This window comes from Neophocaena asiaeorientalis, unplaced genomic scaffold (assembly GCF_003031525.2).
Source record: "Neophocaena asiaeorientalis asiaeorientalis breed wild unplaced genomic scaffold, Neophocaena_asiaeorientalis_V1.1 scaffold45, whole genome shotgun sequence".
Classification (NCBI taxonomy): Eukaryota; Metazoa; Chordata; class Mammalia; order Artiodactyla; family Phocoenidae; genus Neophocaena; species Neophocaena asiaeorientalis.
Genome location: NW_020174642.1, coordinates 3,168,695 through 3,187,812, shown reverse-complemented (window position 1 = coordinate 3,187,812; position 19,118 = coordinate 3,168,695). Strand labels below are relative to the sequence as shown.

Below are 19,118 nucleotides of genomic sequence, written 5' to 3'. Positions count from 1 at the left end.
CCCGCCAAGGGCCGGGGCTGGCGCCGGGGCTTCCGAAGGACTGAGGACAGGCTCTGGGGCTGCTGGAGCTGGGTGTGCTGAGGAACCCAGGCCCACACGACGGGAGCGCCGAAGGCGACGGAGGCTGGGCTGGGGCAGCGCCTCGCTGCCCGTGGAGTCCGCTCGCTTCTACTTTCTTCACAGCGCCTCACGCCTGGAAGGGGAGGGTGCCCATGCCGCCGCGGAGCGCACAGGGCAGCATTTTTTTCTTTTAAAGAATATTCTAGATGTTTTTGTGCAGATGAAAAAGTTCACATATTACATGGGTCTGTGCTCTCTTCGTTTATGTACTCAGTTGTTCCCTCCCTGCTGTCAATTCTGCACAGAGGAGGCATGGATCATTGCTCTGCAGCTGCACTAACGCTCCTATCTCTACGTCGCTGCACTAACGCTCCTATCTCCACGTCGCTGCACTAACGCTCCTATCTCCATGTCACTCCATAGTTTGGTAGCCTGGAACCATGGAATGATTTCACTTTATAATGCCCCAAGAGCAACTGGAAAGTTCTGAATTAAAGTCTTCAGACCTTTTTTGAGTGCCTACTCTTAAATCACAAGGAAGTGATTCTGCTGGTTCTGAGAAACATAAACGGTGCCGGGAGAGGAGTTTTCCTCTGAAGTGGCAGGAGGATGTTTTCTAGGAGTCGAGGGAACCAATTTCTCCTCTGCTTAGATTACTTTTGGTAGGTGTGGATCTCAGGCCCTGGGAATGGATGCTGTGCTCTCTTCTGACAGATGCTGCCATGGAAGAACCAAGAGCAGTAGAACCAGGAAGACCCGACATCGTAGTTCAAAGGCTGTCAGGCAGAAGTATTCTCACTTACTCTTACTTATGGGAGAGTCAGTCTTTTGTTCTATTCAGGTCTTCAACTGATTGGGTAAAGCCCACCCAACTTGGGGAAAGGCAATCTGTTTTATTCAGTCTAAAGATTTAAATGTTAATCTCATCGCAAAACACACTCACAGAAACACCCAGAATAGTGTTTGAACAATTATCTGTACACCATGTGGCCCAGTCAAGTTGACACATAAAATTAACCATCACATCATAATATTATTATTAATACTACTAACATGTTAATTACACACACTGATTTTCTCATATTATCCTGTGTTAAACCAGCCTGGCATTCCTGGATAAACCTACCTCTATTGTGATATAGTGCTTATTTTAGAACTACTGGATTCAGTTTGCTAATACTGTATCTAGCATTTCTTTTTTTGGGCGGGGGGGGGTTGTTTACCTTTTTATTATTGAATTGCAAGAATTTTTTTTACATCTTTATTGGAGTATAATTGTAATCTGTAGATTGCTTTGGGTAGTAGAGTCATTTTCACAATGTTGACTCTTCCAATCCAAGAACATGGTATATTAAGATAATGGGAATAGGAACATGCATATCGATAATTACTTTAAATGTGAATGGATTAAATGCTCCCACCAAAAGACACAGACTGACTGGATGGAAACAAAAACAAGACCCATATATATGCTGTCTACAAGAGACGCACTTCAGACCTAGAGACACATACAGACTGAAAATGAGGGGATGGAAAAAGATATTCCATGCAAATGGAAACCAAAAGAAAACTGGAGTAACAATTCTCATATCAGACAAAATAGACTTTAAAAGAAAGACTAGAATTAGAAGAGACAGAGAAGGAAACTACATAATGATCAATGGATCAATCCAGGAGGAAGATATAACAATTGTAAGGATTTATGCACCCAACATAGGAGCACCTCAATACATAAGGCAAATACTAACAGCCATAAAAGGGGATATGGACAGTAACACATTCATGGTAGGGGACTTTAACCCCACTTTCACCAATGGACACGTCATCCAAAGTGAAAATAAATAAGGAAACACAAGCTTTAAATGATGATACGTTCTGATACCAAAACCAGACAAAGATATCACAAGGAAAGAAAACTACACGCCAATATCACTGATGAACATGGATGCAAAAATCCTCGTAGGCATAGAGGGAACTTTCCTCAACATAATAAAGGCCATATATGACAAGCCCAAAGCAAACATCATCCTCAATGGTGAAAAACTGAAAGCATTTCCACTAAGATCAGGAACAAGACAAGGTTGCCCACTCTCACCACTCTTATTCAACATAGTTGTGGAAGTTTTAGCCACAGCAATCAGAGAAGGAAAAGAAATAAAAGGAATATAAATCGGAAAAAAAGAAGTAAAGCTGTCACTGTTTGCAGATGACATGATACTATACATAGAGAATCCTAAAGATGCTACCAGAAAACTACTAGAGCTAATGAATGAATTTGATAAAGTAGCAGGATACAAAATTAATGCACAGAAATCTCTTGCATTCCTATACACTAATGATGAAAAATCTGAAAGTGAAATCAAGAAAACACTCCCATTTACCATTGCAACAAAAAGAATAAAATATCTAGGAATAAACCTACCTAAGGAGACAAAAGACCTGTATGCAGAAAATTATAAGACACTGATGAAAGAAATTAAATATGATACAAATAGATGGAGAGATATACCATGTATCTAGCATTTCTGCATCTATTTTCAGAAGTGATATTTTCTTGTGATTTTCCTTTTTTGTCCTTTTTTATCCAGTTTGGTATGAGTGTTCTAGCTTCATAAAATGAGTCAAGGATTTTTGACTGTCCTTCATATTATATTTCTTCACATGTTTTAGAGTTTTGATTTTTAGGCTCAATTTGAGTGGGGTTTTGTTTTTATTCTTTTCGTTTTTCTGCTCACCTGCCTCCACCCCACCCAATGAGATTTTCCCTGATGATCATTTTGTGGTAGCTTTCACCTGGGCTCTGTGACCTCATCCTGGACCAGATTTTATAAAGGCAGTTTGGGGTTTCTGTCCCATAGTGATTGTGGGGACGTCCATGCCATCATGAGACCAGCATGTGACTAGGCTCAGTTTTTCGCTGGGGCTTTGGTCTCCAGCCCCACATTCCTAGACTCTCATTCTTCTAAAATATTGGTCTCCAGGCAATGGAAAGCCATGGGGCTCCCATCCCAGTTCTTGACTTAAGCAATGTACTTAGTTCTTGTCTGCCATCTTGGGTGTTTGTGTCTTGGGTTTATCCCATAGGAGCCAAACTCCCTGCTGATTTTAAACAAAGAGCCCCCTGGGTCAGAGGCTTTCAGGAGTTTTCTTCTGCCTCTGTTGAGCCAGATATCTCTTTTTAGCTTTCTATTTTTATACCTTATCTGTCATGGCTTTGTGTTCAGGCTAAAGGATGGATCAAAGCAAGAACTCATTGAGCTGCCTTGTTCAAAACACTCTTCCCTATCTTTCTTATTTTCAATTTACTGCCTTATCTCACAGGGATTTAAAGAAACTATTTTACTTTATGATGCCAATGCAATGAGTCAGATGGAGCAGGTATTCCTATCACCCCGAGTGACAAATGAGCAAAACAAGAAACAGAGAGTTCAATTGCTTTAGTTCAGGTTTAGAGAATAGCTGGTTACCTGCAGAGCCTGTTCCCCCAGAGCCCATCCCAATTTTACTTTTTACTCATTCTTGCTGCCAAGAGAAATAGAACACTGAATGATCACGGCATTCATTAAAGACAATTCCCTTGACCAATTTTTCAATGCTTTTGATACCTTGAGCATTTTGTAATTTCAAGAATAGTATCAGAGGAGAAAATGTCCGATCTGCTGTCACAGCACTGGATTTTAATTTAGGTAGTGTCATTCCCACTTATTCCTCCCATTTACCTTTCTAGTACAAATTTCCATGCTCCAAAATTCAATTCAATTCAGTTCAATTCAGCAAATGTTCACTGAGGCTCTGTCGTGCTCAGACACCATCAGGTGGTATGGTCTGGTCCATGACTGGTCCAGGAAGGGGCGTCCCCCAAATCACGCCTAGATGAGCAACTCGTTTTCCACTCAAGAAATATCTAGGAATCTCTTTCCACATGCCAAGCTCCTTGCTGGTCACAGTAGATGACTGAAAGGCAAGTCCCTTGGTAGAGCCTGTCCCTTGGTAGAGCTTACTGCTAGAGGACAGCCGACACGGTCATTGATTACTGACATGTGAGGCAGAAAATTAAGAGTGGTGAAGTGGACCATGCAAGGATGGATGAAGAGGGTGGGACTGGGCCAGGAGATCAGCCCTGAAACTCTTGTGAGATTCCTGGTAAAAGTCGGTACAGACTGGCCTTTGGTAGGTGCTTCAGAAATGAAAAGAAGTCCTGAGATCACTGTTGGGGGTGGAGGGCAGAGTCATAGGTGACACCCTGGTGCTGTTGGAACCTGCACAGTGGTCCCCAGCAGAGAGAGAAAATCACTTCTGCCAGAAAGTCTTTGTGTGTGTTGGTTGGGACATGGGGGAGGTTAGCAAGAGAAAGGATATTTTAGCTCTAATCTGCAAGATGGGTGAATTTGAACATACATTTGATGGGGTGCTCTACAACCTACCCATAGAGGAACTCAATAAATACTGAATTGAACTGACTAGTCATCCACGGAAAAGATTTATTTATTGGGAAAAATTGTAAAGAAAGGGATCCGAGTTTAAACTAGGGCACTACTTAGAATAAGGATTCAGTTTGAAAAATCAAGATTGTTATCAACCAACAAGGACCTACTGTCTAGCACAGGGGACTATACTCAGTATTTTATAATAACCTCTAAGGGAAAAGAATCTGAAAAAGAACATATAAATATAACTGAATCAGTGTGCTGTACACCTGAAACTAACATGATATTATAAATCAACTTTACTTCAATAAAAAATTTTTAAATAAAATAAACGACAATTTTAAAAATTAACAAACAATAGACTGTTATCAAAATCTTCTCACTGTTAACAAATTTTGCACTTAAAAACGAACTTTTTGGCCAACCCAGTATTTTGGAATTTGCTTTTCTAAAGATTTCCTTTGAATATTTTTCCTCTCATCCCCTTTTGAGTCATGCTGGACACCACCCCTGATTTCTTCACTTTTTCCTTCAATCCCCGTGGAGGACCTGCAGAAACCCACATGAATCCAGACTTCCAGGCTGAGGTCCTGGTTGAAATAACACAGAAACCATGACAATGGCTGTGGACAGTCCGTTTCTAAAAAAAAGTGACCTTCACACACATTCCCAGAAAGCCTGCCTGCACTAGTTTTAAATTCAGGCTTGCCAATGCATTTCCATTTCAGGCACTTTGGCCACAAGAGTGCTTCTGTGTTATCAGGAATTGGAGGTACACTGAAATAGTCTCAGACATGCAAAGAACTGAAGAGATGCTAATCTCACTCTTGCGTCTCCTTGTTCTTTGGCTGAGTAGAACAGCCAACATATTGTTACCTTTGTGATTTTCAAATCCACAGCATTTAAAAGGATTAGACATATGTCAGTGTAAACTGGACGGATTGAGGGTTTTTTTTTTTAAACATAAGGGCTGTGCTTGTAGTCAAATGTCAAACACTGTATGTGTAGATTTAGTGTTCTTTCTTAGCCATAAATAACATTCCAAGCTGTAATTAATATATCCATGTTCTTATCAGCACAGCATTATTCCAGGACATAAAGGGGTGGGGAGAGGCGGGGCGTGGGGGCAGAAATCAACACTGTTATTTCTTTTGGAAAAACTTTCTTAATTGGATTTGTGCTCTTTTCATAACAAGGTGAAGGCTGTGGTTATTTGTCAAATGCAAGGGCAGCTGGGATGCCTGAATCCATGGGTCTATAGCCAGCTGCATCGTCTTCTTTGAATGACTCGAGGGTGACAAAAATTAGTGCAAGTGCCCCCGAGACCTGGGCAGAGGCAGCTTAAATGACTATTTTAATGGATAATCTTGCCATCCGCCCACCAGGCAACACTCAGTGGCACCGTGCACTGTAGAGCCCCATAGAATTGATGCCACAGAGTTGAATTTGTTTTATGGGAAAGACAGTCCTTGCCCTAAATCAGCAGTTCCTAACACAGCAGCCAAGAATCATCTAGCACATCAGGGGTCCATAAGTCTGTGCAATTGTAGCTCAAACGTTGCACACGTGTGCATTTGGGGTAAGGGTTGGGGAGAGCCATAGCTTTTCTCAGATTCCCAAAGGAATCCTGAAGAATCCAGAACCATTGCTCTAAAAGGACAAACAGAACATACACATCTGAAAGAGCCAAAAAGCACGTGCAACACGACATCTGAGCAAGGCCAAAACAAGTCAGTGAGGAAGTGAGTTCCCAGGTGTGCAAAGTGAAGGAACAGCCAGAGAAAGGGCATTGCAGGAACTTTTTCCTGCAAGGGAAGGGCCTAGAATAAAAGTGACAAACTCAGTAACTGCAGAACCAGGCAGGGCATTCCGTAAGCGGGGCCTGCTGAGTGTCCTTGTCAGGGAGAATGTGGAGTCTGCATTTTTCTGGAAAGGGGCTGGTGCCCTCAGCTCCTGCCACTTGTTCTGCCAAATATGGGCATAAGTTTCTAAATCCACTGGGTTTTGTGAGAGAAGCCAAAGTCTAGGTATTTAGTATAAGAGCTCTTAATTTTTTAAATCTAAAAACCAATTCAAAATTAAAGCTAACAGGGACTTCTCTGGCGGTCCAGTGGTTAAGACGCCGCACTTCCCCTGCAGGGGGCACGGGTTTGATCTCTGGTCAGGGAACTAAGATCCCACATGCTGTGCGGTGCAGCTAGTCTAAGACTAGCATTCCCTAGTCTTAGACCTTTGCTGAAGATCTGGGATTTGAAAAAGTCCTGAGCTCCAGCTGTAGGACAGTCATCAACCTCTGGTTTGTTAAGCTGGAAGCAGAGGGCTGACCCCATGAAAAAGGGCCTGGAGCAGGGGGAAAAGATGGGCAGTGACCAGGGGATGGAGGTGCCTCGTTTGCTGGTCCGGGAGCTCAGAGGGGCAGAGCACCGGGAAATGAGGTTGGGAGCTGGAATGGCCTGTAGGGCCCCAAGCAGGCTGGGAGTGGTTTCTTTTTGGAACAGGATCAGCCCTCAAGAGGGTTTTAGGAGAATGCCGTGTTTGGGAAGGATGCATCTTGTGTGCAGGACTCCCACCTAAAGAGGAGCCCTGGGAGCAAACTGAAGCTGGCCTCCTGTGACCAAGTGAATCAGGTGGGAGCTGTTGGCTAAGGAAGGGGGACAGAAAAGACGCGAGCATTGACTGGCCAGTAGAGAAGACACAAACATGTCCAGCCATCTGTGTGGCATGGGGATGGAGCTGCGGCGGCACTGGGGGGACCACAGCTGAGGCAGCAGGGCCAGGCTCTCTTCCATCATTCTGTACCTCCTCACCTGTCACTGGGGGCAGGATGGGGACTTCAATGACCTTCCTCCTCTTTGTCTGTCTCATGAGGAGGAAGTATTGCAATTTTCGCGCACTACGGCACCCAGGTTATGCTCTGTGGCTGCTCGAAAAAGTTGCTGGCTTTCCAGGTGTTTCTCACTGACAGGTGAGGGCTGCCCCCGGGGATACCAGAAGCTGTGCAGTAAGGGTCAACAAGAAAGAAGGAAGGGGTCCTAAGGGAAAGGCATGTTCCCCAGGCTAACACAGGGGCATCTGGATGCCAATGGAACAGCAGCCAGAGAAAACGGCAAAGAGCTATCTGCACGATCCTGGGTTCCGTATGTGCGTCCTGGGTGGGTTACAATGAAGACAGTCCTCTCTGGTGACGGGGACTCTATTTCTCTGGCAGCGTGTGGAAAGGGTTAGAAACATGAGCAGGAACTCCAAGCTGCGAGTTGAGATTTGGGATCTTCCTAAGAAAGAACGAGAAGCGGCTGGAGCTCTGGCTTTGGATGTCACCTGCATTGAGGTGGGAGCTCATGGAAGATGACGATAAACCCACCAAGAGGAGCAGAGCCCACATTTGCCGTCCCCTCTCCCAAGGGACAGTTCCCAGTGAGGGGACCAAGAGGAATGGAGAAGGTGGAGGAGCCAGAGAAAAAAGGGAAATGACCCAAGGACTTTGTCGCTCTGTTGTTATGTTTAAGACCAATCACACCTGTATGATGGGAAGAGGTGAGAATGAAAGAGTAAAAGGAGAAGGAAGAGAAAGAGAAAAGAAGCCATTTCAAGTTCGCCAAAGGCAACAAAATATACTCTCTTATCCGTAATTGTGTTTTATCATTACGAATAGGGAATGACAACAACGGTATCACTGCAATAAAATAATTCATCACACGTGGGATGGAGAGAACCAGGGAGAGAAATAAGAATATCACCACTCATTAGGACTCTGTGCTTGCTTCCACTGCAGGGGGCATGGGTTTGATCCCTGGTGGGGGAACTATGATCCCGCATGCCACAAATCACCACTCCCAGAATACTTTACTTTTTTGTGGGAGGGGGCTGCGTTGTGTCTTCGTTGCTGCACGTGGGCTTTCTCTAGTTGCGATGAGCAGGGGCTTCTCTTGTTGCAGAGCACGGGCTCTAGGTGCATGGGCTTCAGTAGTTGTGGCATGCGGGCTCAGTAGTTGTGGCCCACGGGCTCTGGAGCACGGGCTCTGGAGCACAGGCTCAGTAGTTGTGATGCACGGGCTTAGGTGCTCCGCGGCTTGTGGGATCTTCCCGGACCAGAGCTCGAACTGGTGTTCCCTGCATTGGCAGGCAGATTCTTAACCACTGCACCACCAGGGAAGTCCCTACTTTACCTTTTTTTTTTTTGCGGTACGGGGGCCTCTCACTGTTGTGGCCTCTCCCGTTGCGGAGCACAGGCTCCGGACGTGCAGGCTCAGCGGCCATGGCTCACGAGCCCAGCCGCTCCGCGGCATGTGGGATCCTCCCGGACCGGGGCACGAACCCGTGTCCCCTGCATTGGCAGGCAAACTCTCAACCACTGCGCCACCAGGGAAGCCCCCTACTTTACCTTTTTGAAGACACTTCCAAACACACAGTCTGCAAAGTAACTGGGTGACAGGTGGGCAGACATCGACCACCCCACCCCCTGACAGGGGGGTCTCTGCAGTTGGTCTGGAGCACACTGTCCATGCATGTTTACCTGGCCCATGGGTTATTATTGAAAGGGTAGCACATAAATTCTACAGGACAAACATCTTTGCTTCAATGATCCATTTTTTCCTTCCTGGTGGAGTCCTTTTGTGGAAAGGTGAGCAAAAAGATACTAAATACATACAGCATGACCTTGATGGGGTAGAATCCAGAGAATTTTCAGATAAAGTTTATGTATTTTTTCCTAAATGTTAAAGAATATAGTTATTACAAAAAAAGGAAAGGAAAACATAGAATGTATAACTAAGAAAATAAATACCATGTAAGCCCATCGCTAGCACACAGTATTAACATCATGGTGTGTTTTCTTAGTCTTTTGAAATAATGCATAGCATCTTGTATGTACAATTTAGGGTTTTGTATTTTTCACTTAACATTACAAACTATTAGTAAACATTATCTTAATGACCACATAAAACATTCCAGTATGTAGAATAATATTCTATCATACGTAACATAATGTAACCACTTTTCTATTTTGAGACATTCAGATTCTAGTTATTTTAAGTAAAACTACAAAGAACTTTTCTATGCATAAAGCTTTTCTACAGTTCAGATCCCCTCCATAGAATATATGTCACACAGTATAAGTACACATCAAGGCTATGGACATTTTAGAACTTTCCAGAGTTGCTGTGTGGGTTTATTTAGACTAGCAGCCGTAGTGCAGGGGAGTGCCAGCTCTGCCTGTGCTAGCTGGGCTGCGTCCTAAAGTGCCACATCCAATGGACCCCTTCCCACAGCCTTCAGTGGCCTCCTCCCCAAGAGAACCCCCAGGCGGAGGCTCAAGCAGAAGTGACTGGCCCAGGAAGACTAGGGGGGTCCGAGAAAATGTCTTCTATCTCTAGGTCAGGAATCTAATTTCTCTGTTGCTTGCCTGTAGACCGCAAGCCTGGACCTTATTGCCCAGTGCTTTCACAGGACTGTCGTTTGGGAATTGCCCGTCTCACGCTCGCCACCCCCCTACCAACCCCCACAAGCTGGTAGGCAGCAGCTGTGAAATTTCCCTGGAGGTTCCTGGGGCCGAGGCTCAGTTTGCTCCTGGCGGCCTGAAAGGCTGTTCCCACTGCCCCAGGAACTTCGGAGCTGGGGTGCCAACGCATGGGTGGCTCCAACCACTGACACCTGCACACGGGGACCCCTGTCTGTCTGGTCCACAGCTGCACCCCCAGCTCAGGACAGGACACCTGTCAGTAGGTGCTCAATAAATGCTTGCCGATAGATGCATGGTCACTGCTGGGGTTCAGGACGCAGCTAAAAGGAGTCTGCTGTGGTTTTGAGCTGATTTGAAGTTCTTGTTTGGAGATGTGTGAAGGGGTGTTTGGCGAGTGCTTGGCCGACAGTGGGGTTCTCTGGGACGGACTTCTTTTGGCCACTGAGGCTTCTCGCCTGCCAGTGCCGAGCTCCTCAGGAAGGTATATCTGGCTGGCTGGCTGGCAGTTCTTATACAGATTCTCTGCCGGCTCTGCGCTTACCCCGCGTGACAGAGCGCTTGCTGGAGACGCAGGGTGCGGAGCATCCGGGGGGCGCCCCGGGATGGCCTGGGGTGGCCCGGGGGCCGCCGGCTCTGCGGGGACGCGCGGGGACGGGGCGGGGCGCCCTCTGGCTCCGGAGGCCCCGCCCGCCCCGCCGCGCACTTGCCCGCGGAGCGCGCCGCCTGGGGCGCGGCTGTCGGTGCCCTGCGCTTGGCTGCCCTGGACCCCGCTGCGCTCCCGGCTCTCTCCGCGCCCCAGACCTGGTAAGTCAAGGGCTCCTGCCTCCCGGCTCCTCGACCGGCGCTCAATGCCCCCAGGCCGGCGACCCTGAGCGGGCTCCAGGCACCCAGTCTCAGCCCCTGGGCCACAGCGGGCGCCCCCAGGCAGGAGGAGCCGCGACCCCCTTAGTGGGAGACAGAATAGGCGGCTCGGCCTCACGCCTCCTTCCCCTCTGCCTTCTACACTTCTAGAACGCATGCCGAGAAAATCATCTCAGCACCAAACAACGACAACATTTTCCCATTATTATTAAATTACAGTCGTTCCTGGAGAAAATTGGGAAAATACTTAAAAGCATCCAAAGAAAACTAAAACCGCCCATGATCCCAGCCCCCCGCTTGGTTTCAAAGACCTCCAGATGGGGCAGTATTTGCAAACGCACCCGGCCTCAAAGGGAATCTTTTGTGGGTTTTCTTTGGACAAAAAAAGTTTCTTGGGCCTTGGCATCTGCCCAGGGAAAAGGCATGGGACATCCTCGATTTTTCAGACTGCTGTATGTGAACTGTTTGAGTCCACTTTTAGGTTAAGAAGGAGCTTCCAGCTCCATTGAGGAAGGGCCTTGTCAATAACCACAGTTGTCACTTACGGTCACCATGGTGGGGAACTTTGCTGTGATCACACCGTTGCTTTAATTCATGTGATGAGTGAATTGCTAGAAGGCGCTGTTGACTCTGATCTATGGGTTTCTAACCAGGGGGCAAAACCCCTCCGCTGGCTCTGCTCTGTTTCCTGCTGCTCATCAGAGATGAGCTGAGGATGGGTCTGAGGAAGGCATTCTCAGTTTCCAGAATATTCAGGTATGTCTTGCTTTTGACAGGTTATTCAAAAGTGGATTGTTTTGAAAATAAAGTACGCTGTGAAGACATCAGAGGGATTCACTCCTGTCATCTTAAGTCTCTGAAGGCAGAGCTGGTGAGACAGTTTCTGTGTGGTTCGGGCTTTCCCGTAGTTGAGTGGGACATTTACTCACTCATGCATCCATGCATGCATGCCTGTATCTGTGAATATTTACTGTGCTCCCGCCACATGCCAGACACTGTTCTGGTCTTCGGGATACGTGGGAACAACACAGGCAAAGATCCCTGCCCTCAAAGGCTTACATTTTGATAGGGAAGACAAACAATAGACAATGCACAGAATAAATAAGAAAAACTATACTAGGTGCAGGTGATCAAGTACTATGGATAAAAAGGAGGGCAAGATAAGAGTTACGGGAATTGGGGAGGATGAGTGAAAATTATGCTGTATTATTGACAATTATTGATGGCTTTGAACCTTTTTAGGAATAAGGTGGGTTGCAGACATATATAGTTATTAATATAGTTATACATAACTATATTAATAATATAAAATTTAATACACAAAATAAATAATGCTAATAAAATAAATATACATAAAAATAATTTAAATTTTATTATATCAAAACAGACTACATTGAAAGAGGTTTTCATTTGGTTACACCAAGCTCTTTCCAGAGTGTATTCTACTTTGTTGATTATTTGCTCTCACATTCACATTGTAGTTGTATTGAATTTAATACTTTTCATGCCCGTTTAATTCAGCAAACCCATATGGACCCATTCTGGGGGCTGGAGTGAGGACGAGGCGAACGATACGGTCTCTGATCCTCCTGAGCTCCTGGAAATGCATAGACGAGCCCATAAATGATTACAACACAGCTTAGAATCTGAGCGGTACAGACTGGGTACTATGAGGGCTCAAAGGAGGGGACGGGACATCTGGAAGCGGCTTCACAGGTTGGCACAGGAGGGCGCTTTTGGAGGACCAGTAGAATTTTGGCAGGCAGACATGGTGGTCATGACTCTCTTTGCAGAGAGAGCAGCAAAAGCAAGAGATAGGAAGGTTGTGGGCTTGTTTCATGCCTCCACAGTCATCCCATCATCCCCAGTTTTCAGATGAGGAAACTGGGGCTCCCCAAATTCATTTAATTTGCTGAGGGTGAGATTCTTCCTTCTATGTGACTTCAGCTCCCTTCCCAGAGTCTGGGAATCCTGCTGCCATCCATTCTCCATGCCAAAATGCTCATCCTTTTTCCCATGTTGAGTTTGACCGGGTCCCTCTCATCAGCTCCCTGGTTCACATTTCCACCCTTCACACCCCAGAGCTCCTCTCTGCCACCCACGGAGAGGTCTGGGACGCTCTTAGCCCTGTGACCAGACTCAAGAACCACACTGCACATCCAGCAGGGAGGTGGCAGAAAGCCCTTTACAGATCTTTGAGGACAGTCAAATGCGGTGCCTCTGTACAGGTTACACCCTGACTGTTTGAGACCTTGGCCACCTTAGTTATTCCTCTCCCGGGAGAGAGGAAGGTGAGAAGCCCAAGACAAAGCCCGCTGACTGCCTGGAAGAGTCTGGGCCCCTCTTTGCTGCTAGGAGGTAAATATATCTCCAGAATTTGGACATTGTGTTTCGATAAAGATGAAGACAGTTGACAGGTATTTCCAAGGAAAATTGGCTCACAGAATTCGTGACTCAGTAAGATCATATTCCCCCAAATTAAGCTTATCCGTAATTGTTTCTACCCTAATTCTGCTTCCTGAAACAAAAAGTGCTGATTTCAAAACTGGATGCTCTTCCGAGGAAATGCTGACAAGAATGGCAGGAATGTCATCCCCATCCCACCTAGATAAGCAAGCTACGGTACCGTCTGGGAACCGCGAGGAGTAGCTAGGACTGAGCCAGGGCTGGAACTCGGGAACCCTGACATTCCTCTTCCCCTGACTTGCCCCCAGAATCTGTCCCTCTCAGTAGAGAGCTTGGAGTCAGCCACGAAAGCCTTGCCCTTTTAGTAAATGCGTAAGAAAGAATGAGAGGTGCGGTACTAGGAAATCTGTTCTAAAAGCCTGTTATGGGTGCTGATATGAGACGGATCTGGAACTCCTGGGAGAAAGGCAGAAGGGGCCGTGTGTGCCGGGAACAGCGTGACATCACCTACTTCCCCCTCTCCCCTGGGTACAGTTGGAGCGTTCGCAGGATCCCGGGGTGCTGGAGGCATGCTTGCTGTCCATTTGCAGCTCAGCTCGGCTGTCCACAGTCCCGAATCCTGAGTGATTCTCAGTAGACCAGCAGCTCTGGGACTCAGCTTTGACGGAAAAAAATTGCACTAACCTTTGTTGGGGGCAGTGTCTATGCCTACTGAAGAGTCTCAAACCCAGGCAGAAGCAGAAACTTCTAGACCCCCACCCCACTTCCTTCTTTCTGGGCCCAGTAAAGCCAGTTTGAGAATGTTTAGCCCAGGCTGAGCATCAAACTGGTTGTGTTTGGAGCTGGACCTCCCTGGTTCCTGCTGCTTCTTCCTCCTCCAGCCCCCTATTCCCTGTGCGAGCTACAAAAAGCTGTGGTTCTCGCCGGTGGGGCAGAGAGCTCTTCTGATGGCATATGTAGGTCAGAAGCCAGTTCCCAATTAGGTAGACTCAGTTTTACCTGATAAAAGTAGCCGGCTCCTTGGTCCCTTTGAGCTTAAATACAGATCTGCCTTCTCTCTGCAAGGTCCTGAGAACTCCTTTTTCTATGCTAATAAAATGTGTGTCCATGGCTAAAAGATTAAAGTTTAGATGTATTTTTGATCGGAGACGTGACCTTGGGCAAGTCAGCTCACTTCTGTGGAAACCAGTTTTCTATGAAGTTAAGACGGTTGGATCAGCCGGTCTCCACATCCATTTGAGTCCAACAGTCCTAACTGTGGCCACTGGGCAGTGCTTTGGCATTATAATGGATGTGAACTTGGAGAATGGGACACGAACCCACAGCTGTTGTGCGGATTGGGTTCTGTGTCGTTTACACCATGCTGATTATTAGAGGACGTTGCCAAACTCATTTTGTGACTCAATACGCAAAAACACCACATGACCCAGCATGCAGGCCTTGGGGGCATAGAAGGCATTTAGTAAAAGCGATACAATAAATTAAGTGTAAAGTCAGCAAAAGATTTTTTGTTAAAAATGCAGAGTTGTTATTTGAAAGGCAGTTAAGTAACTTGGCTTTTCTGGTCCAGCATAAAGTTACGACTGGCTTACCATAATGTTGAGGTGCCATCGTGAGTTAGGACAGGGACAGCTGAGGTCATGGTGATGACTTGAGAATTTCTTTCCGCAATTCCTGTTCAGATTTTCTCAGGGACATGCAAGACCGAAAAAGAAAATCTGAAAAACAAACAGGATTGGAAAATTATGCTATGAAGTTATTATTTCTCTTCTTATATAATTCTTCCGGGTACTCTGTAGCACAAAAGACTGATTGGTTAATTTGCTAAGGACCCACATCATAGCTCAGTGGTTCTCAAGCTTGAGTGCAAAGTAGGATCACCTGAGAAGATTTGAAAAGTCCCAATGCCAGACAGGAACCCAGAGCAAGGTCTGTCTTCCTCCTCTTATAAGGCCACCGTCCTATCAGATTAGGACCTTACCTTTATGACCTCATCTAACTTAGTTACCTCTGAAAGACCCTACCTCCAGGTTCAACTGCATTAGGGGTTAGGGCTTGAACATATGACTTGCTGGAGAGAACAATTTGGCCCATGGCGTATAAATTAAAAGGCACACGTACGACACAATGTGTGTATTAAGGGAACTCGTTCTGGCGCTCACCTATGGAGGCAGGGAGTGGGGGTGGTGAATAGAAATAAAAGTGAATCAGTTTATCACTTGATCAGTCAAGAGAGGGCATTATGTAGATCCCAGGTGGCACACACCATGACCGGGTACTCCCCCATCATACTCTGGTAGGGCACCCCTCTTACTGAGATTTTTAAAAACTGTGTGGTGTGTGTGTTGGGGTGGGGGTGGGGGTTAGGCCAATACATGTTTTTTGATTTCAGGTTGCACTTTTCTTTTAGAAAGTTTGCCTGGGAAGTTCACTCTCCCACAGTGAAACCTTGACTCCCAGGATGATCCTGTCTAACGCCACAGCTGTGACACCCTTGCTGACCAAGCTGTGGCAGGGGACAGTTCAACCGGGCAACAACACATCCAACCTGGCCCGCAGGTCCCTGGGCCATGATGACGGCAAGCTGGCGGCACTGTACATCCTCATGGTGCTTGGCTTTTTCGGCTTCTTCACCCTGGGCATCATGCTAAGTTACATCCGCTCCAAGAAACTGGAGCACTCCCATGACCCGTACAACGTGTACATCGAGTCTGACACCTGGCAGGGGCAGGACAAGGCGTACTTCCAGGCCCGGATTCTGGAGAGCTGCAGGGCGTGTTATGTCATTGAAAACCAGCTGGCTGTAGAACGACCCACTGCATACCTTCCTGAGATGAAGCTGTCATCCTGACCCCGAGACTGGTCAGAATTGGACAAAGCCTCCCTGATGATCTGATTTTTCCAATTACATGTTCCTTATATTCTTTCCTGCATGAGTATAATTCGGTTTTTTTTTTTCTATCATAAGGGGTGAAAGGTGGATTAGTAACACTATATTTCTAAAATCACTTTCCTTCTATAATAGGCTGTGAGCCGCTCCCCAGTGTGTGTGCCTGCCTCGTTAATTTCAGCAAAATCCCTGAGATCACGGGCTCTGAGAATAACAGCTGTCTTTCCCTGACTTCCTTGCAGCTAGCAACGTCCTCTGTATGAAGTTATGGCCAGTTGAAGTGGGAATGATGAGGGCAATTTCCCGGTGAGCCTTGAAAAGGAAAGGATGTGTCCTCCACTCCCCTCTCCCCCTTCCCCGCGGCTGGGACATGGATCAGGTGGTGAGCCAGTTTTGACTCTGGAAACGGACAGTGTATTCACAGATGGTACAGCAATAAGAGTCTGCGCCCCTGGGCCATGGCATGGGGCAGGGTCTGGTCAGTCACCAGCTCAGACTTTAGAGGAAAGGGAAACTAACTCCGATCTTCCTTGGGCCAGTGTGATTTTGTTTTTTGTTAAAGTAACAGAATCAAAATCCTAAGGAATACGCCTTCCTTATGGGACTGAGACCCAAGACATAATGTTTCCATATTCGTTGCAAGCACACTTCCCCACTTGCTACGGGACAAGACTTACTCCGCCCTTTTCACTCGTACCCTCACCATGGTGGCTCTATCCTCCCCTTCCTCTCCTGCCTCCTCTTCCCCCCCATGCCCACCCTTCACACACACACCCCCCAAACACACGCTCATACCCAGAGGCACACACGTGCACACAGAAACATACAGAGAAACACACACAGATACTCAAGGACACACACACTACCTACTCACGTAGCGCAGTTGAGATGCAGAAGGAAAAAACTCCTGCTTCAGAATGTGTACCAAGGGGAAAGTACTCAGTTTTCGTGGCAGGAGGGAGGGTTGCATCCACCACCTCAAGAGCTCAGGGGAAGGCGTGGGTGTGGGCAAAGGGGCAACACACGGGACTGAGGTGGCAGGGCCTTCTGAGGTAATGTGCCCATCGTGGTTGGATTGTGACCCCCCCAAAAGATCCTCTTAACCCTTCAAGTCCTAACTTGTGAATGTGACCTTATCTGGAAATAAGGTCTTTGCAGATGTGATCAAGGAAGGTAAGGTCATTGGGGTGGGCCCTAATCCAATGTGACTGACATCCTTATAAGAAGAGGGAAATTTGGGCAGAGATAGGAGTGGTGCCGCTGCAAACCAAGGACCACCAAGGACTGAGGGCCACCACTGGAAGCTGGGAGAGGAAAGGAAGGATTCTCCCGGATGGCTTTCAGAGGAAGCAGGGCCCTGAGACCCCGTGATTTCAGACCTCTGGCCTCCAGAACAGGAAGACAAGGGGTTTCCCTTGCTCAAAGCCACTCAGGCTGGGCTAGTTTGCTCCAGCAGCCCTGGGAAGCTCACACAGCGCCTCTGCCCTGACCACCCCTCCAGAAACAGCGCTTTCCTCCTGGCCCTTCTCCTCACAAGACAGAGATTCCCTTGGAAACTTCCCTCCCAACTGAGAGCTGGGAAAGGGATTCAGGGGTGGAGGCAGACGGTACCAGGGACTTGCTCATGGCAGTGGAAGGAGCCTCGTGAGCATGGCCTGGCCTGAGGGACTCAGAGGACGTGTGACCTGGGTCTCAGCCTTCTTCCCCGGCTGCCCTCGGTCACCTGCGCCGTCCTGAACACTCACCTGCCTAGGCATTGCTTAAGAGGGTGGAATACTTAAATAAAACATACTTGTTAGAAACCTGCACATAATATAAATTAGAAGCAACACGTAAGCATCACTGGCCATCCTCCAATAGACGAATGGGGCCCAGTCCTTGCTTCACGTAATAGACAGTGATTCCTTTGTGGGCTTGGGGGCCGGGCTCCCAATGGGACATCCCTTGGACAGAAGCCTGGCAGAGTTACTACAGTCCTTGAGACCAGTGGTTATTTGTGTCAGAGTCCTTTGACAATCTAATGAAAGCTATGATCTCCCCAGATTGCACATAGACACATTTTACCCACAATCTCGGGGGTTCTTGGGCCCCTGGAAGCCCACCTATGACTGCTGGCATCTCCTGGCCACGTGTGACTTCCCTGCTGTGGCAGACACAGTTGGCCCCTAGTGAAGGAAAGCAGGCTGGGCCCGGGAGTTTGGAGAGGAACCCAGAGCGCACGTGGTCCACAACATGATTCACAGCGGCAGGCAGACTTGGGTAGTCCAGGCACACAGACTAGTTCTTTATCACCGGTTCACTTCCCCCATGAGGTTCCTGCCCCTTTAAGGCAGAGGGAGATCCCACGGGCTTTAGTCCTCCCCGTCCTTGAAGCACCAGGCTTTCAGCTCACTTCCCCACACCCCTCAAACCTCTTATAAGCCACACATGTTCAAATGCTTGTTACCACATTTAAAATTTTGGGTGAGCATCCGTAGAATGCTTGCTAGGAGCCAGGCACTGTGCTAAGCCCTTTCAAACTAGAATCTCAATGCTTTGTGCGCAATATTTTATGTGTCCACTGAATAGGACAGCATGCCTTTTGAGGTATTAAAAACATCTTTTTAAAAATCAGAGTCTTTTATCACGATGTGTAGTGTGTGTTTTGTTAACTTGACTACGATCCTTTTAGAAAGTGGATGTGGGTTCTTGGGGGGCTCTGGAATAAGGAAGTATGATTGCCCGTGGTTCAACTCTGCCGTAGACACCCCTGATCCTACACGTAGAAAACAAGGGAGCAAAGCCCCAGGTGGAGCTGCAGGCAGACTGCCGAGCGCCCCTTCCCCTATTACCCAAGCCTCCTGCTAAGGGGGTGGGAGGCTGCCAGTGCTGCTGAATCCCAGACGTCCCCAGCCAGCCAGCAGCTTGGGCAGACTCTTGATGCACTTGTGATATTCATTTGATGTTTTTTTAAAGTTTTTGGCCGCACCCCACGGCATGTGGGATCTTAGTTCCCCAACCAGGGTTCGAACCCACG

The 19,118-nt window shown here is 47.3% G+C and overlaps 1 protein-coding gene across 2 annotated transcripts; it reads left to right on the top strand.

Moving 5' to 3' along the window:
- Positions 1-10,683: 10,683 nt before the first annotated feature.
- KCNE1 (potassium voltage-gated channel subfamily E regulatory subunit 1) lies at positions 10,684-16,255 on the top strand. Of its 2 annotated transcripts, XM_024758318.1 has the most exons (3): positions 10,684-10,749; positions 11,583-11,677; positions 15,623-16,255. In XM_024758318.1, exon 3 carries the CDS (start codon positions 15,674-15,676, stop codon positions 16,061-16,063), a length of 390 nt encoding a protein of 129 aa, XP_024614086.1. In that variant the 5' UTR covers positions 10,684-10,749; positions 11,583-11,677; positions 15,623-15,673; the 3' UTR covers positions 16,064-16,255. The 2 variants fall into 2 exon arrangements, with proteins under 2 accessions (XP_024614086.1, XP_024614087.1); XM_024758319.1 differs by lacking the exon at positions 10,684-10,749 and having other exon boundaries at positions 11,589-11,677; positions 15,627-16,119.
- Positions 16,256-19,118: the final 2,863 nt, after the last annotated feature.

Coding starts and splice junctions, on each gene's coding strand:
- KCNE1 (XM_024758318.1), top strand. CDS start 15,674: ATGATCCTGTCTAACGCCACAGCTGTGACACCCTTGCTGACCAAGCTG.